Genomic DNA, 21,286 nt, shown 5'->3' on the forward strand with positions numbered 1-21,286 from the left:
AGGTAAACCCCCCTATAAAACCAGCACAATGGAATAGTCCAGCTCAGCTTCACAATGGAGAGTCTCCAATTTGAACAGTCCATGATGTACATCCAGGTGGTGTAATTTACACAAAAACACTACTAGCTCACCTTTTGAGTGTCTTGACAAACTTGTTTGAAGAGTTAAACAGGTGCTTGAGACTTCTGGAGACGGACTGCTTACGGCTTGGGTTCTGGAGCTTTGATGTGTCTGAGAGTAGGAGAGGAGACAGGTTGAGGAAGAAGAGAAACTGATTACTTGTCTTCATAGTAAAGAAGACATTTGACCTCTTATTTGTTGGTCTCATTACTTCTGCTGTTTTGAACATGAACTACTGTCTGTATGTCTGTTTGTGCGCTGATTTGAAACACTCAAATGCTTTCAGAATTGAAATGCTGTCATAGTAGTGTCTATAAACCCAGTCCTGGGTGTTTGTGTTATAGTAACTCGGTGTTTTGTGTGTTTTTCAGTATTGTAATGATGTTATTCTCTGCATGTTGATCAGTACTCCATTAACTGTTATTGTACAGAACTTGAACATATGTCTTCTAATGGTTTATTCAGTATTGTAATTGTTGTTATTGTCTGTGTTCAGTGCTGTACTAGGACCTTGACCTTCAAAGGAGCAAAGTGAGTCTTTCTTTATCGGAGTGAGCGAGAGTGGATGGTTTAGAGCAGGGGTGTCAAACTCATTTCGCATCGTGGGCCACATACGGCCTAGGGAGATGTCAAGTGGGCCGGACCATTAAAATTATACCATACTCTGCTATAAATAACCAAAATATCATGTCTTTCCTTTGTTTTGGTGTAAAGAAGCACAAGAACATTAGGAAAATATTGAAATTTAATGAACTATCCTTTTACAAAACATTTCATGAAACACCTCATATTTCCTTAGACAAATGTGCAATTTACTTTTATCATTCACAAATATGCATTGCAACTGATCCCACTGATTGTACAAAGGCACAAAACTTTAATTGGTACTGAAAAATATAGTAATGCACTTTAAGATTAAATGAGACTTTTAAAGAAAGGAATTTTTAAACCACTTACACATACGCATATAAAATCTAAATGTAATCCCTGCGTACACCTTACAAACTAAGGAGAGTGATTTTAAATGTGTAATGAAGAAAGTGTTCGCCTGTCCTGTAAATCTGTAAACTTCATACATGAAACATACATACACATACAATACATACTGAAAATGTATGGAGTTGTATGAACAGTAGAATTCCATCACACAACTTTTGTTTTGAAGCTGCTGACTAACATTAAAGTGCACATTTTTTAAATCACCACAGTAAGGATTCATCTTCACAGAGCTGTATTCTTTCAATGCAAACAGTATCTAAGGCAGCATTTTAAAGGTGTTAGTCTAGTCTGGACTTGTATTTGTACCTGAAACTTGGCATCTTTTGGCCTGTACAAGTGCATCAACACCAGGTGTCATGTCCTGACTAGCTGTCACTTTCAGAATGTCATTTAAGTGCTTGTTTGTGAGCCTTGAACGCATTTTTGTTTTATTGATATTCATCACTGAGACAATTTGTTCACAAAGGTAGGTTGTCCCAAACATGCACAAAATTTTAGCAGCCAGGGCTGTTAATTTGGGGTACCCTGGTAGTAGATACTGATAAAATCAGGGCAGGGTTGCCATTTGCCAGTTGCATCTCCCACAAAGTCAGCTTCAACTTAAATGCATGTATGTTGTCAGAAAACTGTGTGACAACTTTTTTGCGGCCTTGCAACATTTTGTTCAGATTGTTCAAGTGTTCAGTAATATCAACCAAGAATGCAAGGTCCCGTAGCCATTCCTGAGATTGTAATTCCAACACCGGTTTTCCTTTTTCTCCATGAACTGTCCGATTTCCTCTCGTAGATCAAAGAAATGCCTCAGCACAGCGCCTCGGCTTAACCATCTCACTTCAGTGTGGTATGGCAGGCTGTGGGTAATGTTGCTGTCGCTGAGAAGTTTGTCAAACTGACGATGGTTCAGACCTCTGGACCGGATGAAATTTACAGTGCGAACAACCACCTCCATGACGTGGTCCATTTTCAGCGACTTGCAACACAATGCCTCCTGGTGCAAAATACAGTGAAATGTCCAGAAACGATCTCCTCCATTAAGGGCTTGTACTTTGTCTTTGAACTTTGTCGCGACACCTGCTTTCTTTCCGACCATGGATGGCGCGCCGTCTGTAGCCAGGCTGACAGCGCGGGACCAGTCCACTCCAACTCTGTCCAATGCAGCAAGGACAGAGCCGAAAATGTCCTCGGCTGTTGTGGTGTCCATCATTGGCACCAACTCAAGAAACTCTTCAGTAACAGTCAATGTCTCATCAACTCCTCGAATAAATATGGCCAGTTGGGCCACGTCTGTGATGTCAGTGCTATCGTCAATTGCCACGGAAAATGCAATAAATGACTTGACTCTCTGTTTCAATTGACTGTCTAAATCTGCCGATAGTTCGAAATCCTCTCTGCTATAGTATTCCTCGTCATGCTAATATTGGCAAAAGCTTGTCGCTTCTCGGGACATACAAGTTCAGCCGCCTTCATCATGCATCGTTTAACAAAGTCACCGTCGGAATACGGCTTCGATGCTAATGCTATTTCGCTAGCAATTAGGTAGCTGGCTTTTACCGCTGCTTCACTGACTTCTCGGCTCTGGATGAAAGTTGACTGCTGTTTCCTCAGACCCGCCAGCAATTCGTTAATCTTATCTCTTCTCAGTTGTCCTTGCAAGCCGTCATATTTTTCGCTGTGATGAGTCTCGTAGTGGCGTCGAATATTATATTCCTTCAATACCGAAACTTGTTGCAAACACACCAAGCACAAAGGTTTTCCGTGCATCTCTGTAAATAAATAGGACGTGGTCCATTTTTCTTTGAAAATTCTACACTCCTTATCTACTTTTCTCCGTTTGGATAACGACATTTTGGCTAATGAGGGTGTAGTGGAGAGGTAGAGACATTAACAATCTTAACAACGTCGTAACAAGCAGCAGATGGCGCATTGATACCGTCTGCTGTTTTCAGTCTGTCTCAGTGATGCGGCTTGTCTTAAAAAAAAAAAAAATAATTCCATGTCTTTTATGCATTTTTTCCACTTTCAAATTATCCTGCGGGCCTGATCGAACCTCCTTGGGGGCCGGTTCCGGCCCGCGGGCCGTATGTTTGACACCCCTGGTTTAGAGAGAAAGGGATTGACAGCGAAATAGAGAGAGAGAAAGAGAGCAAGAGAGAAAGAGAGCAGGAGAGAACAACCTTGTTGACTGTGTGTAATGTCGTGTACTTTCTTGGCAATTGAATGAAAGGAAACAATCACAAAACAACAGCAGGGGAAGAGTGAGTCAGAAATAAGAGGTTCACAGTGCTTGTTAATTGTCAAGCTTCAGTGACACTCCGTTGTTTTATCTCAGTCTGTTCAGCTGTCTATCCTCCATAGCCCCTATCTAACCCCTCTCACCCCCATCACCCTGCTATCTGCCCCGTGACCCTTGGCCCCAGTGATGCCAATCTCCAGACCGCAGGGACTCTACCAGCTAATTAAACACATAATCACGGTGTGGAAACACAAGGCAGTCAGACAGACTGACCACAGTATACTGTTAGCTAACTCTACTCGGTTCAGTCACGATTTCAGTCAAAGTATCATTGCCCTAAGGATGGATGGAGGGAGGGAAGGAAGGAAGGAAAAACGGTCTGGTAATGTCACTCACTCCCCTGGGATAGGAGAGATGGAGGGAGGGAAGGAAGGAAAAACGGTCTGGTAATGTCACTCACTCCCCTGGGATAGGAGAGATGGAGGGAGGGAGGGAAAAACGGTCTGGTAATGTCACTCACTCCCCTGGGATAGGAGAGATGGAGGGAGGGGAAGGAAAAACGGTCTGGTAATGTCACTCACTCCCCTGGGATAGGAGAGATGGATGGAGGGAGGGAAAAACGGTCTGGTAATGTCACTCACTCCCCTGGGATAGGAGAGATGGAAGGAGGGAAGGAAGGAAGGAAAAACGGTCTGGTAATGTCACTCACTCCCCTGGGATAGGAGAGATGGAGGGAGGGAGGGAAAAACGGTCTGGTAATGTCACTCACTCCCCTGGGATAGGAGAGATGGATGGAGGGAGGGAAAAACGGTCTGGTAATGTCACTCACTCCCCTGGGATAGGAGAGATGGAGGGAGGGAGGGAAAAACGGTCTGGTAATGTCACTCACTCCCCTGGGATAGGAGAGATGGAGGGAGGGAGGGAAAAACGGTCTGGTAATGTCACTCACTCCCCTGGGATAGGAGAGATGGAGGGAGAGAAGGAAGGAAAAACGGCCTGGTAATGTCACTCACTCCCCTGGGATAGGAGAGATGGATGGAGGGAGGGAAAAACGGTCTGGTAATGTCACTCACTCCCCTGGGATAGGAGAGATGGAGGGAGGGGAAGGAAAAACGGTCTGGTAATGTCACTCACTCCCCTGGGATAGGAGAGATGGAGGGAGGGAGGGAAAAACGGTCTGGTAATGTCACTCACTCCCCTGGGATAGGAGAGATGGAGGGAGGGAAGGAAGGAAGGAAAACGGTCTGGTAATGTCACTCACTCCCCTGGGATAGGAGAGATGGAGGGAGGGAGGGAAAAACGGTCTGGTAATGTCACTCACTCCCCTGGGATAGGAGAGATGGAGGGAGGGAAGGAAGGAAGGAAAAACGGTCTGGTAATGTCACTCACTCCCCTGGGATAGGAGAGATGGAGGGAGGGAGGGAAAAACGGTCTGGTAATGTCACTCACTCCCCTGGGATAGGAGAGATGGATGGAGGGAGGGAAAAACGGTCTGGTAATGTCACTCACTCCCCTGGGATAGGAGAGATGGAGGGAGGGGAAGGAAAACGGTCTGGTAATGTCACTCACTCCCCTGGGATAGGAGAGATGGAGGGAGGGAGGGAAAAACGGTCTGGTAATGTCACTCACTCCCCTGGGATAGGAGAGATGGAAGGAGGGGAAGGAAGGAAAAACGGTCTGGTAATGTCACTCACTCCCCTGGGATAGGAGAGATGGAGGGAGGGAAGGAAGGAAAAACGGTCTGGTAATGTCACTCACTCCCCTGGGATAGGAGAGATGGAGGGAGGGAAGGAAGAAAAACGGTCTGGTAATGTCACTCACTCCCCTGGGATAGGAGAGATGGAGGGAGGGAGGGAAAAACGGTCTGGTAATGTCACTCACTCCCCTGGGATAGGAGAGATGGAGGGAGGGGAAGGAAGGAAAAACGGTCTGGTAATGTCACTCACTCCCCTGGGATAGGAGAGATGGAGGGAGGGGAAGGAGGGATTGAGGGATACAAGAAGGGAAGGAATAATTATTCCTTGTGAAGCCTCTAACTGCCTGAGGATCAGGATCTGACGTATATAATCTCCATTATCAGATGCTCTCTCCATCTCTGTCTATTTCTCTCCATCTCTGTCTATCTCTCTCCATGTCTCTCTGTCTATCTCTCAATTCAATTCAATTCAATTCAAGGGCTTTATTGGCATGGGAAACATGTGTTAACATTGCCAAAGCAAGTGAGGTAGACAACATACAAAGTGAATATATAAAGTGAAAAACAACAAAAATTAACAGTAAACATTACACATACAGAAGTTTCAAAACAGTAAAGACATTACAAATGTCATATATATATATATATATATATATATATATATATATATATATATATATATATATATATATATACAATGTACAAATAGTTAAAGGACACAAGATAAAATAAATAAGCATAAATATGGGTTGTATTTACAATGGTGTTTGTTCTTCACTGGTTGCCCTTTTCTCGTGGCAACAGGTCACAAATCTTGCTGCTGTGATGGCACACTGTGGAATTTCACCCAGTAGATATGGGAGTTTATCAAAATTGGATTTGTTTTCGAATTCTTTGTGGATCTGTGTGATCTGGGGGAAATATGTATCTCTAATATGGTCATACATTGGGCAGGAGGTTAGGAAGTGCAGCTCAGTTTCCACCTCATTTTGTGGGCAGTGAGCACATAGCCTGTCTTCACTTGAGAGCCATGTCTGCCTACGGCGGCCTTTCTCAATAGCAAGGCTATGCTCACTGAGTCTGTACATAGTCAAAGCTTTCCTTAATTTTGGGTCAGTCACAGTGGTCAGGTATTCTGCCGCTGTGTACTCTCTGTGTAGGGCCAAATAGCATTCTAGTTTGCTCTGTTTTTTTGTTAATTCTTTCCAATGTGTTAAGTAATTATCTTTTTGTTTTCTCATGATTTGGTTGGGTCTAATTGTGCTGTTGTCCTGGGGCTCTGTAGGGTGTGTTTGTGAACAGAGCCCCAGGACCAGCTTGCTTAGCGGACTCTTCTCCAGGTTCATCTCTCTGTAGGTGATGGCTTTGGAATTGGAATTTAATGGCTCTTTTCTGGATTTTGATAATTAGTGGGTATCGGCCTAATTCTGCTCTGCATGCATTATTTGGTGTTTTACGTTGTACACGGAGGATATTTTTGCAGAATTCTGCGTGCAGAGTCTCAATTTGGTGTTTGTCCCATTTTGTGAAGTCTTGGTTGGTGAGCGGACCCCAGACCTCACAACCATAAAGGGCAATGGGCTCTATGACTGATTCAAGTATTTTTAGCCAAATCCTAATTGGTATGTTGAAATTTATGTTTCTTTTGGTGGCATAGAATGCCCTTCTTGCCTTGTCTCTCAGATCGTTCACAGCTTTGTGGAAGTTACCTGTGGCGCTGATGTTTAGGCCAAGGTATGTATAGTTTTTTGTGTGCTCTAGGGCAACAGTGTCTAGATGGAATTTGTATTTGTGGTCCTGGTGACTGGACCTTTTTTGGAACACCATTATTTTGGTCTTACTGAGATTTACTGTCAGGGCCCAGGTCTGACAGAATCTGTGCATTAGATCTAGGTGCTGCTGTAGGCCCTCCTTGGTTGGTGACAGAAGTACCAGATCATCAGCAAACAGTAGACACTTGACTTCGGATTCTAGCAGGGGGAGGCCGGGTGCTGCAGACTTTTCTAGTGCCCGCGCCAATTCGTTGATATATATGTTCAAGAGGGTGGGGCTTAAGCTGCATCCCTGTCTAACCCCACGACCCTGTGTGAAGAAATGTGTGTTTTTTGCCAATTTTAACCGCACACTTGTTGTTTGTGTACATGGATTTTATAATGTCATATGTTTTACCCCCAACACCACTTTCCATCAGTTTGTATAGCAGACTCTCATTCCAAATAGAGTCGAAGGCTTTTTTGAAATCAACAAAACATGAGAAGACTTTGCCTTTGTTTTGGTTTGTTTGTCAATTAGGGTGTGCAGGGTGAATACATGGTCTGTTGTACGGTAATTTGGTAAAAAGCCAATTTGACATTTGCTCAGTACATTGTTTTCATTGAGGAAATGTACGAGTCTGCTATTAATAATTATGCAGAGGATTTTCCCAAGGTTACTGTTGACACATATTCCACGGTAGTTATTGGGGTCAAATTTGTCTCCACTTTTGTGGATTGGGGTGACCAGTCCTTGGTTTCAAATATTGGGGAAGATGCCAGAGCTAAGTATGATGTTAAAGAGTTTTAGTATAGCCAATTGGAATTTGTTGTCTGTATATTTGATAATTTCATTGAGGATACCATCGACACCACAGGCCTTTTTGGGTTGGAGGGTTTTTATTTTGTCCTGTAACTCATTCAATGTAATTGGAGAATCCAGTGGGTTCTGGTAGTCTTTAATAGTTGATTCTAAGATCTGTATTTGATCATGTATATATGTATCTCTCTCCATCTCTGTCTATGTCTCTCCATCTCTGTCTATCTCTCTCCATGTCTCTCTGTCTATCTCTCTCCATCTCTGTCTATTTCTCTCCATGTCTCTCTGTCTATCTCTCTCCATCTCTGTCTATGTCTCTTCATGTCTCTCTGTCTATCTCTCTCCATGTCTCTCTCTGCGTCTCTGTCTATCTCTCTCCATGTCTCTCTGTCTATCTCTCTTCATGTCTCTCTCTGCGTCTCTGTCTATCTCTCTCCATGTCTCTCTGTATCTCTGTCTATCTCTCTCCATGTCTCTCTGTCTATCTCTCTCCATGTCTCTCTGTCTCTCTCTGCATCTCTGTCTCTCTCTCCATGTCTCTCTGTATCTCTCTGCATCTCTGTCTCTCTCTCCATGTCTCTCTCTGCGTCTCTGTCTATCTCTCTCCATGTCTCTCTGTCTATCTCTGCGTCTCTGTCTATCTCTCTCCATGTCTCTCTGTCTATCTCTCTCCATGTCTCTCTGTCTCTCTCTGTGTCTGTCTATCTCTCTCCATGTCTCTCTGTCTATCTCTGCGTCTCTGTCTATCTCTCTCCATGTCTCTCTGTCTCTGTCTATCTCGTCTCCATGTCTCTCTGTCTATCTCTCTCCATGTCTCTCTGTCTCTCTCTGTGTCTCTCTCTGCATCTCTGTCTATCTCTCTCCATGTCTCTATGTCTCTCTCTGCATCTCTGTCTCTCTCTGCGTCTCTGTCTCTCTCTGCATCTCTGTCTATCTCTCTCCATGTCTCTCTGTCTCTTTCCATGTCTCCCTCTGTCAATCTCTCTCCATGTCTCTCTGTCTCTCTCTGCGTCTGTCTATCTCTCTCCATGTCTCTCTCTGCGTCTCTGTCTATCTCTCTCCATCTCTCTTTCTCTCTCTCCATGTCTCTGTCTATCTATCTCTCTCCATGTCTCTCTGTCTCTCTGCATCTCTGTCTATCTCTCTCCATGTCTCTCTCTGCATCTCTGTCTATCTCTCTCCATGTCTCTCTGCATCTCTGTTTCTCTCTGCATCTCTGTCTCTCTCTCTCCATGTCTCTCTCTGCATCTCTGTCTATCTCTCTCCATGTCTCTCTGCATCTCTGTCTATCTCTCTCTGCATCTCTGTCGATCTCTCTCCATGTCTCTCTGCATCTCTGTCTATCTCTCTCTGCATCTCTGTCTATCTCTCTCCATGTCTCTCTGCATCTCTGTCTATCTCTCTCAATGTCTCTCTCTGCATCTCTGTCTACCTCTCTCCATGTCTCTCTGCATCTCTGTCTATCTCTCTCCATGTCTCTCTATCAATCTCCATGTCTCTCTGCATCTCTGTCTATCTCTCTCCATGTCTCTCTGCATCTCTGTCTATCTCTCTCTGCATCTCTGTCTATCTCTCTCTGCATCTCTGTCTATCTCTCTCCATGTCTCTCTGCATCTCTGTCTATCTCTCTCCATGTCTCTCTGCATCTCTCTCCATATCTCTGTCTATCTCTCTCCATGTCTCTCTGCATCTCTGTCTACCTCTCTCCATGTCTCTCTGCATCTCTGTCTATCTCTCTCCATGTCTCTCTGCATCTCTCTCCATGTCTCTCTGCATCTCTGTCTACCTCTCTCCATGTCTCTCTGCATCTCTGTCTATCTCTCTCCATGTCTCTCTGCATCTCTGTTTCTCTCTGCATCTCTGTCTCTCTCTCTCCATGTCTCTCTCTGCATCTCTGTCTATCTCTCTCCATGTCTCTCTGCCTCTCTCTGCATCTCTGTCTATCTCTCTCCATGTCTCTCTCTGCATCTCTGTCAATCTCTCTCCATGTCTCTCTGCATCTCTGTCTATCTCTCTCTGCATCTCTGTCTATCTCTCTCCATGTCTCTCTGCATCTCTGTCTATCTCTCTCAATGTCTCTCTCTGCATCTCTGTCTACCTCTCTCCATGTCTCTCTGCATCTCTGTCTATCTCTCTCCATGTCTCTCTATCAATCTCCATGTCTCTCTGCATCTCTGTCTACCTCTCTCCATGTCTCTCTGCATCTCTGTCTATCTCTCTCTGCATCTCTGTCTATCTCTCTCTGCATCTCTGTCTATCTCTCTCCATGTCTCTCTGCATCTCTGTCTATCTCTCTCCATGTCTCTCTGCATCTCTCTCCATATCTCTGTCTACCTCTCTCCATGTCTCTCTGCATCTCTGTCTATCTCTCTCCATGTCTCTCTGCATCTCTCTCCATGTCTCTCTGCATCTCTGTCTACCTCTCTCCATGTCTCTCTGCATCTCTGTCTATCTCTCTCCATGTCTCTCTGCATCTCTCTCCATGTCTCTCTGCATCTCTGTCTACCTCTCCATGTCTCTCTGCATCTCTGTCTATCTCTCTCCATGTCTCTCTGCATCTCTGTCTATCTCTCTCCATGTCTCTCTATCTCTCTCCATGTCTCTCTGCATCTCTGTCTACCTCTCTCCATGTCTCTCTGCATCTCTGTCTATCTCTCTCTGCATCTCTGTCTATCTCTCTCTGCATCTCTGTCTATCTCTCTCCGCATCTCTGTCTATCTCTCTCCATGTCTCTCTGCATCTCTGTCTATCTCTCTCCATGTCTCTCTGCATCTCTCTCCATGTCTCTCTGCATCTCTGTCTACCTCTCTCCATGTCTCTCTGCATCTCTGTCTATCTCTCTCCATGTCTCTCTGCATCTCTGTCTATCTCTCTCCATGTCTCTCTGCATCTCTGTCTATCTCTCTCCATGTCTCTCTGCATCTCTCTCCATGTCTCTCTGCATCTCTGTCTACCTCTCTCCATGTCTCTCTGCATCTCTGTCTATCTTTCTCCATGTCTCTCTGCATCTCTGTCTATCTCTCTCCATGTCTCTCTGCATCTCTCTCCATGTCTCTCTGCATCTCTGTCTATCTCTCTCCATGTCTCTCTGCATCTCTGTCTACCTCTCTCCATGTCTCTCTGCATCTCTCTCTGCATCTCTCTCCATGTCTCTCTGCATCTCTGTCTACCTCTCTCCATGTCTCTCTGCATCTCTCTCCATGTCTCTCTGCATCTCTGTCTACCTCTCTCCATGTCTCTCTGCATCTCTCTCCATGTCTCTCTGCATCTCTGTCTATCTCTCTCCATGTCTCTCTGCATCTCTGTCTACCTCTCTCCATGTCTCTCTGCATCTCTGTCTATCGCTCTCCATGTCTCTCTGCATCTCTCTCCATGTCTCTCTGCATCTCTGTCTATCTCTCTCCATGTCTCTCTGCATCTCTCTCCATGTCTCTCTGCATCTCTGTCTACCTCTCTCCATGTCTCTCTGCATCTCTGTCTATCTCTCTCTGCATCTCTGTCTATCTCTCTCTGCATCTCTGTCTATCTCTCTCCGCATCTCTGTCTATCTCTCTCCATGTCTCTCTGCATCTCTGTCTATCTCTCTCCATGTCTCTCTGCATCTCTGTCTATCTCTCTCCATGTCTCTCTGCATCTCTCTCCATGTCTCTCTGCATCTCTGTCTACCTCTCTCCATGTCTCTCTGCATCTCTGTCTATCTTTCTCCATGTCTCTCTGCATCTCTGTCTATCTCTCTCCATGTCTCTCTGCATCTCTCTCCATGTCTCTCTGCATCTCTGTCTATCTCTCTCCATGTCTCTCTGCATCTCTGTCTACCTCTCTCCATGTCTCTCTGCATCTCTCTCCATGTCTCTCTGCATCTCTCTCCATGTCTCTCTGCATCTCTGTCTACCTCTCTCCATGTCTCTCTGCATCTCTCTCCATGTCTCTCTGCATCTGTCTACCTCTCTCCATGTCTCTCTGCATCTCTCTCCATGTCTCTCTGCATCTCTCTCCATGTCTCTCTGCATCTCTGTCTACCTCTCTCCATGTCTCTCTGCATCTCTGTCTATCGCTCTCCATGTCTCTCTGCATCTCTGTCTATCTCTCTCCATGTCTCTCTGCATCTTTGTCTACCTCTCTCCATGTCTCTCTGCATCTCTGTCTATCTCTCTCCATGTCTCTCTCTCTCTCCGTGTCTTTCTCTCTGTCGCTCTCTTTCTCAATTTCATTATATATATATTTTTATATATATATATTTTTTCATTTTACCCCTTTTTCTCCCCAATTTCATGGTATCCAATTGTTTTAGTAGCTACTATCTTGTCTCATCGCTACAACTCCCGTATGGGCTCGGGTGAGACGAAGGTTGAAAGTCATGCGTCCTTCTATACACAACCCAACCGAGCCGCACTGCTTCTTAACACAGAGTGCATCCAACCCGGAAGCCAGCTGCACCAATGTGTCGGAGGAAACACTGTACACCTGGCAACCTTGGTTAGCGCGCACTGCGCCCGGCCCGCCACAGGTTCATGGGTGTGCGATGAGACAAGGATTTCCCTACCGGCCAAACCCTCCCTAACCCGGGCGACACTAGGCCAAATGTGCATCGCCCCACAGACCTCCCGGTCGCGGCCGGTTACGACAGAGCCTGGGCGCGAACCCAGAGTCTCTGGTGGCACAGCTGGCGCTGCAGTACAGCGCCCTTAACCACTGCGCCACCCGGGAGGCCCTCATTTTCAATTTAAGGGGCTTTATTGGCATGGGAAACATATGTTTGGATTGCCAAAGCAAGTGAAATATATAGTAAACAAAAGTGAAATAAACAAAAACTAACAGTAAACATTACACTCACAAAAGTTCCAAAGGAATAGAGACATTTCAAATGTCATTATGTATATATACAGTGTTGTAATGATGTGCAAATAGTTAAATTACAAAAGGGAAAAACAATCAACATAAATATGGGTTGTATTTACAATGGTGTTTGTTCTTCACTGGTTGACCTTTCTCGCTGTCTCCCTCTCGCTCTTCACTACTCTCTCATCTACTGACTACAGCTTTAACGTTGAGGGATTCAAAACATGGTTAAGTAGTTTAATGCTCTCTTTTAATATTCTCCCAAAACGCTTATAGCATCCAGCATCGTTACAATTAAAAAAGTGTGTATTTTCACGAGACAGAATTATTTTCAGAACAGACGACGGTGCTGGTGACTCGCCAGGCTTTAAGTCTCTGTGTATTTTCACGAGACAGAATTGTTTTCAGAACAGACGACGGTGCTGGTGACTCGCCAGGCTTTAAGTCTCTGTGTATTTCTGTTTCCACCAGGTCAACTGCTTTTGACAAGTGGACAATATGACAAAGGCTGCTTGATCCTCGTCACAGAGAATAAAAAGAGAAAGGAGAGAGAGTGAGAGAAACTGGATTGGTAGTGATTAATGAGGTGAGGACCATTCCATCTGATCCAACTACTACTGCTGGCACAGGCAGGCAGGCAGGCAGGCAGGCAGGCAGGCAGACAGGCAGGCAGGCAGGCAGGCAGGCAGGCAGGCAGGCAGGCAGGCAGGCAGGCAGGCAGGCAGGCAGGCAGGCAGGCAGGCAGGCAGGCAGGCAGGCAGGCAGGCAGGCAGGCAGGCAGGCAGGCAGGCAGGCAGGCAGGCAGGCAGGCAGGCAGGCAGGCAGGCAGGCAGGCAGGCAGGCAGGCAGGCAGGCAGGCAGGCAGGCAGGCAGGCAGGCAGGCAGGCAGGCAGGCAGGCAGGCAGGCAGGCAGGCAGGCAGGCAGGCAGGCAGGCAGGCAGGCAGGCAGGCAGGCAGGCAGGCAGGCAGGCAGGCAGGCAGGCAGACAGACAGACAGACAGACAGACAGACAGACAGACAGACAGAGAGAGAGACAGAGAGAGAGACAGAGAGAGAGACAGAGAGAGAGAGAGAGATCTCCTCAAAAGCTCATCATACAGTTTGGAGAGTTTGCTTACATAGCTGGGCAGTGAGTGAGAGTGAGAGGAGAGAGAGCGAAAGAGTGTGTGTGTGAGTGTAATAATGTGTGTGTGATCCATTTGGGGCTGGTTGTGTTTGTGTGCGAACATGACTGTGTGTGTGTGGGGGGGGAATGCAGGGTGCAGTGTGCCACACACCCCTGTCTCTGTGCTGTGCTGGTAGTGTAGGTCCTCTAAGCTCCACATATACACATCAGAAATGAAGATAACCTTCCTGGTAAATGAGGGGTTTGCTCCCAGCCTTCTATAGTGGTGGCATTGTACCAACCTTTAATTCATTTTGCAAATGTATTTTTTAACACTGACACGCCAAAAATAAACTATGTCAATACATACCCCACAGAGCGAGGGTGCGCAGGCACACACACACACACGCGCGCGCGCGCACGCACGCACGCACGCACACACACACACACACACACACACACACACACACACACACACACACACACACACACACACACACACACACACACGGTCAGACACACACACACACAGACACACACACTACTAGAGTGAGTAATTAACTGAACACTCTAACCATAAATTCAAACAACTCCAAATAAATGCCTACAGAAGGTTTTTCACTACAAGTTTAACACATTTTTGTCTGTCCTTTCATGAGGTTGCTCTCTGTTTGCAAATGTCTGTCCAAAATCCACTTTGACAAACAATCTCACACACCCCATTTCTTTCTACTATACATATTCTACTACTCAGACTGTGTGTGTGTGTGGCTGGCAGCGAACCCACTGACATCATAGCTGTTCACTCCTAAGCAGTTGAGTGACGGTGGGTTTTTCTCCACCCCCCCGCCAACAAACACACATGCACGCTCTCTCTCGGGGAGTCCCACATTAGACATGAAGCTGCCGTTTGTGCGTGCTGGGCAACTTTCAGCACCCTGCCTGCACAGCCGCCCTCTATACCTCTCTCCATCCATCCCTCCCTCTCTTCCTCGTATCCCCCACGCCACCACGAAGATTGGGGTCAAGCACTAAGCCAGACACTGAGGCCACATCGTACCACCAACACACGCGCACACACACACTTGCTAACGCAACTCTACCTACCCTGTGTTGTGCCCACCAGAAAGATGCCCTTGGGACTGATCTGAAACCAGCTAGGATCCATCATAATGGTCGAGAAATCCCCCAACCTGATGGTGGATCTGATCTTATGAACAACAACTCCCTCCAGCGCTGACCGCCACTCACGGTGGGCTTTAGTAGCTCTTACCATCTCTCTCTCTCTCTCTCTCCCTCCTCGGTGTATTTTCTCTACCAGCATGATGATTTACAAAGCAAGGCTATACGGTTGACATGCTAAAACACATAAATGTGTATAATCCAGAATGGATAAACGTATGAAACATTATTTATGTACACACGGACCCCTGGTGTTTAAGGGGGGGCAGTGACGAGAGGAGTGCCTACTGTTTGTGTGTGTGAGAGGTACTGTGAGAACCCATTCATAGTATACTGGAGTAAAAACACTTTTAGTTTCATGCTTCATTTATTCACTTTAATACAAAGTTAATCTACTGGAAGAAGTGTGGCCTTAGAGTGAGAAGACACACACACGCAGACACACACACACACACACGCAGACACACACGCAGACACACGCACGCACGCACACACACACACACACACACACACACACACACACACACACACACACACACACACACACACACACACACACACACACACACACACACACACACACACACACACACACACTGATGGAGAAGAGAGAGCTGTTTTACGTGTGTGTGTGTCTACTCACCTCCGCAGCTGTAGTGTGTGTGTGTAGCGCGGACCTGTTGCAGCAAGCGCTCCATAGCCTCTATGTGCCCTCTTCTCCTGGGCTCACGAACATCACTCTCCCTCCAGTCTAAAGGTTAGGGGGTAGGGGTCAGGTTTTGGGAGTTAGGGGGTAGTCAACTGTCAACTGTAAGTGCTGTTAATGTGAAGTGGAAACGTCTCGGAGCAACAACGTTTCTCAGCCATGAAGTGGTAGGCCACACAAATCAAACCACATTTTATTGGTCACATACACATATTTAACAGATGTTATTGGTCACATACATATATTTAACAGATGTTATTGGTCACATACATATATTTATCAGATGTTATTGGTCACATACACATATTTAACAGATGTTATTGGTCACATACACATATTTAGCAGATGTTATTGCGGGTGTAGCTTAATGCTTTTGTTCCTAGCTTCAACAGTGCAGTAATATCTAACAATTCACAACAATACACACAAATCTAAAAGTAAAAAAATGGAATTAAGAAATAAATATTAGGACGAGCAATGTCGGAGTGGCATTGACTAAAATACATGTGGCATTGCTGCTCACAGAACGGGGCCGCCGAATGCTGAAGCGCGTTGTGTGGACAAATGGTCTGTCCTCGGTGGCAACACTCACTACCGAATTCCAAACTGCCTCTGGAAGCTACGTCAGCACAAGAACTGTTCGTCGGGAGCTTCATGAAATGGGTTTCCCTGGCCGAGCAGCTGCACACAAGTTTTAGATCACCTTGCACAATACCAAGCGTCAGCTGGAGTGGTGTAAAGTTTGCTGCCATTGGACTCTGGAGCAGTGGAAACACATTCTCTGCAGTGATGAATCATGTTTCAACATCTGGCAGTCCGACGGACAAATATGGGTTTGGCAGGTGCCAGTAGTACGCTACCTGCCCCAATGCATAGCGCCAACCCTAAATAATGGTCTGGGGCTGTTTTTCATGGTTCGGGCTAGGCCCCTTAGTTCCAGTGAAGGGAAATCTTATCGCTACAGAATATAATGACATTCCAGACAATTCCTAACATTTCAATTGGGCTCCCGAATGGCACAGTGGCCTATGACACTGAATCTCAGTGCAAGTGCAAGAGGCATCACCTGGTTCGAATCCAGACTGCATCACATCTGGCCATGATTGGGAGTCCCATTGGGCGGCGCACAACTGGCCCAGTGTTGTCTGGGGTAGGCTGTCATTGTAAATAAGAATTTGTTCTTAACTGACTTGCCCAGTTAAATAGGTTCAATAAAATAAAATAAATGCTGTGCTTCCAACCTTGTGGCAACAGTTTGGGGAAGGCCCTTTCCTGTTTCAGCATGACAATGCCCCTGTGCGTGCACAAAGCGAGGTCCATACAGAAATGGTTTGTCGAGATCGGTGTGGAAGAACTTGACTGGCCTGCACAGAGCCCTGACCACAACCCCATCGAACACCTTTGGGATGAATTGGAAAGCCGAATGTGAGCCAGACCTAATCGCTCGACTTCACTAACACTCTTGTGGCTGAATAGAAGCAAGCCCTCACAGTTCCAACATCTAATGGAAAACCTTCCCGTACTAATGCCCATGATCTTGTAATGAGATGTTTGATGAGCAGGTGTTCTCATCGAACATCAGCTTTGCAGAGTGTGCAAAGCTGTCATCAAGGCAAAGAGTGTCAATTTTGAAGAATTTCAAGTATAAAATGTATTTTGACCTTAGGATACATTTGAAACTTGTATTGTCGTAGCCTAGTGGAGACCAATATCTTTTGGTTACTACATGATTCCATATGTGTTATTTCATAGTTTTGATGTCTTCACTATTATTCTAAAATTTATAAAATAGTAAAAATAAAGAAAAACCCTTGAATGAGTAGGTGTGTCCAAACTTTTGACTGGTACTATATGTATACCTGGCCAAACTGAGCAATCGGGGGAGAAGGGCCTTGGTCAAGGAGGTGACCAAGAACACAATTGTAAATCTGACAGAGCTCCAGAGTTCCTCTGTGGTGATGGGAGAAACTTCTAGAAGGACAACCATCTCTGCAGAACTCCACCATACATGCCTTTATGGTAGAGTGACAAGACAGAAGCCACTCCTATGTAAAAGGCACATAACAGCCCGCTTGAAGATTTCCAAAAGGCACCTAAAGGACTCTCAGACCATGAGAAACAAGATTCTCTGGTCTGATGAAACCAATATTGAACTCTTTGTCCTGATTGCCAAGTGTCGCATCTGGAGGAAACCTGACACCATCCCAAAAGTGAAGCATGGTGGTGGCAGCATCATGCTGTGGGGTTGTTTTTCAACGGCAGGGATTGAGAGAGTAGTCAGGATTGAAAGATGAACGGAGCAAAGTACAGAGAGTTCCTTCATGAAAACCTGCTCCAGAGCACTCACCTGAAGGTTCACCTTCCAACAGGACAACGACCCTAAGCCCACAGCCAAGACAACACAGGAGTGGCTTCAGGAATAGTCTGTGAATGTCCTTAAGTGACACAGCCAGAGCCCATCCGACCTGACAGAGCTTGAGAGGATCTGCAGAGAAGACTGGGAGAAACTCCCCATATACAGGTGGGCCAAGCTAGTAGCGTCCTACCCAAGAAGACTCGAGGCTGTATCGCCTCCAAAGGTGCTTCAACAAAGTTAGTAAAGAGTCTGAATACTTACGGAAATGTGATATTTCATTTTTTTAATTATAAATTAGCAAAAATGTTTTAAAAAATGTTTTTACTTTGTCATTATGGGGTATTGTGTGAAGATTGAGGAGGAATAAAAACTATTTAATCAATTTTAGAATAAGCCTGTAATGTAACAAAATGTGTAAAGTCAAGGGGTGTGAATATTTTCCCGAATGCACTATATATTATAGGTACTGTACTTAGTTTTATTATTTGTATTAGTAGTTGTAGCAGTAGTTATTTTTAGCCGTAGGCCTATTAGCTGTTAATGTACTTTAAAAAAAGTATCATTATTATTTAATTGCTATTATTATTTAGAAGTAGTTGCCATATTATTCCTGTTACTAAGTATTGTTTTTTTGGACACTCGAAAACGAGAAGGTACATCTCAAGAGATTTCTTTCTGCAAAATTTCAAATAAATAAATATAAACAATAAATACAGTGGTCAACATCTCACTAGTAAACACATACTGTACAAAGATCAACTTTAACCACTCTCAATTCATTCTCAGAAGCTCATCTCTATAACGCAGTAGTAGTTGTTAAGTGCTCGGGTTCATTCTCTCAGCACTACACATGTTCACACATTCAAACAGACCTCTGTCAACGCAGTTTTAACCAATTTGTGATTCATACTGTATAAAGTGTACTTTGGTTTGAAGAAGATATTTTATTTGATTTGTCATCTAAGCAGTTCCAAAACATCTCCTGACTAAGTATTTACGTATTACCCTTTTTCCCTCTCTCACTGTTTTTCTTTTTCCCTCTCTCACTGTTTTTCTTTTTCCCTCTCTCACTGTTTTTCTTTTTCCCTCTCTCACTGTTTTTCTTTTTCCCTCTCTCACTGTTTTTCTTTTTCCCTCTCTCACTGTTTTTCTTTTTCCCTCTCTCACTGTTTTTCTTTTCACCTCTCTCTCTGTTATTTGTTCACATTTTTATATCTTATTTTGTTCTGGGACACCCTCTCCAAGGCTGATCTGAGTGAATGGTTAGAAGGAGAGTCCTAACTGTGGTGTCAAATATATGCTTTAGTTAAAGGTGTCAATTGTAGCTGAGGATTGTAGTGCATTACAGATGTTGGATCTTTTGTCGCAGAGAATTTTCCTGCTGCATCAGAAAATTCAAATAAGCCTCGTGAGTGTCTGAAAATGAGCAAATCTCTTTTGGCGTTTTATCAATACTCTTACATAAATGCTTGTGTAGCTTTGGTTGAAAAGCATATTTTGAAAATCTGATATGACAGTGTTGTTATTAACAAAAGGCTAATAAGCTTGTGTTTGAATATATTTATTTCATTTCATTTGCAATTTTCATGAATAGGAAACGTTGCATATTGGTAATGAGATAGAGGCTATGATTACGCTCCCGGATACGGGATTGTTCGACGCTGGAGGTTAAGGGATCATAACGTTATAGCATAATGTATAGCATAATAACACAAGATAGATATTGGTCTCCACTAGGCTACGACAAAACAAGTTTAAAATGTATCCTAAGGTCAAAATTAAGTTAAATCGTGGCCTGATGGTGGTCTAGTGGTTAGGGACACTTCCATCAGTGTGCACATACAGTATGGGCCTACCATATTGGCGTGGGTTTGATTCCAGCCGATGTCCTTCTGGCACAAATAACTCCACCTCACCTGATTGACTGGATTTACTTTGACGTTTCAAATATGGACAGCCCAAGGCTACGTGTAATGCTGTCAGGGGGTACGCAAAATAAAAATGTGATTCACATTTTATTTCTAAATAATTATTTTTAAATAATTGCATTTCTGTTAGTCACATGTCTGTGGAACTTGTTCAGTTTATGTCTCAGTTGTTGAATCTTGTTATGTTCATCCAAATATTTACACATGTTAAGTTTGCTGAAAATAAACACAGTTGAGAGGTAGAGTTTATTTATTTGCTGAGTTTATATTCAATGTGCGGGACAAACTTGAGGCTATGATGAAGAAGTTGGTGCTCTTCTCTGTATTATTTTTTTTTACCTTTCTTTAACCAGGCAAGTTAGTTAAGAACAAATTCTTATTTTCAATGACAGCCTAGGAACGGTGGGTTAAGTGCCTTGTTCAGGGGCAGAAAGACAGATTTTTACCTTGTCAGCTCAGGGACTTGATCTTGCAACCTTTCGGTTACTAGTCCAACGCTCTAACCACTAAGCTACCTGCCGACCCTACACTCTAACCATTAGGTTACCTGCCGACCCTACACTCTAACCACTAGGCTACCTGCCGACCCTACACTCTAACTACTAGGCTACCTGCCGACCCTACACTCTAACCACTAGGCTACCTGCCGACCCTACACTCTAACCATTAGGTTACCTGCCGACACTACACTCTAATCACTAGGCTACCTGCCGACCCTACACTCTAACCACTAGGCTACCTGCCGACCCTACACTCTAACCACTAGGCTACCTGCCTCCCCTACCTGCCTCCCCAAGGACAACAAGGACAACACAGGTTTTTCCATCATTGTGTGATTTTTCTGTGTGCAAATGAACTCAAGTTTACGGACAATGTCAAATGTGATATAGTAAAGCACCTGAGTGAGTTGGGTGAGCAATTACACAGGTACTTTCCCGAAACGGACGACACAAACAACTGGATTTGTTATTCCTTTCATGCCCTGCCTCCAGTCCACTTACGGATATCTGAACAAGAGAGCCTCATCGAAATTGCAACAAGCGGTTCTGTGAAAATCTTATTTAATCAGAAGCCCCTGCCAGATTTCTGGATACGGCTGCGCTCAGAGTATCCTGCCGTGGCAAATCGCGTTGTTAAGACACTGACGCACTTTGCAACCACCTACCTTTGTGAGAGTGGATTCTCAGCCCTCACTAACATGAAAACTAAATACAGGCACAGACTGTCTGTGGAAAATGATTTAAGACGGAGACTCTCTCCAACCCAACATTGCAGAGTTATGTGCATCCTTTCAAGCACACCCTTCTCATTAACCTGTGGTGAGTAATTCACAATTTTCGATGAACAAATAAGGTTTTATATGTAAGATGGTTAAAGAAAGAGCAAAATGATTGATTAGAATGATATTATTATTTGTGCCCTGGTCCTATAAGAGCTCTTTGTCACTTGCCACAAGCCAGGTTGTGATAAAAACTCACACTCATTCTTATGTTTAATGAATGTATCGTATAGTGTGTGTGTGGCAGGCTTACAATGATGGTAAAGAAACAA

At 44.7% G+C, this 21,286-nt stretch overlaps 1 protein-coding gene and 1 long non-coding RNA gene across 6 annotated transcripts in view; both read right to left on the reverse strand.

Moving 5' to 3' along the window:
- The window catches only part of ankfn1 (ankyrin repeat and fibronectin type III domain containing 1), a 236,824-nt gene that overhangs the window by 34,729 nt on the left and 180,809 nt on the right, over window positions 1-21,286 (reverse strand). For all 5 annotated transcript variants that reach the window (XM_052473466.1, XM_052473478.1, XM_052473470.1 and 2 more), the window contains 3 exons: window positions 15,389-15,496; window positions 132-231; window positions 1-12 (listed from right to left, as the gene is read on the reverse strand). The exon at window positions 1-12 is cut by the window's left edge and continues 121 nt beyond it. In XM_052473466.1, coding sequence (XP_052329426.1) covers window positions 1-12; window positions 132-231; window positions 15,389-15,496 — 220 coding nt within the window. The remainder of the gene's footprint in view (window positions 13-131; window positions 232-15,388; window positions 15,497-21,286) is intronic.
- Window positions 9,313-11,274, reverse strand: LOC127910323 (uncharacterized). The gene is made up of 3 exons (XR_008074346.1): window positions 10,126-11,274; window positions 9,954-10,041; window positions 9,313-9,405 (listed from the first exon to the last, which is right to left on the reverse strand). It is a non-coding gene; the product is annotated as an uncharacterized LOC127910323 (long non-coding RNA).

This window comes from Oncorhynchus keta, chromosome 2 (assembly GCF_023373465.1).
Source record: "Oncorhynchus keta strain PuntledgeMale-10-30-2019 chromosome 2, Oket_V2, whole genome shotgun sequence".
NCBI classification, from domain to species: domain Eukaryota; kingdom Metazoa; phylum Chordata; class Actinopteri; order Salmoniformes; family Salmonidae; genus Oncorhynchus; species Oncorhynchus keta.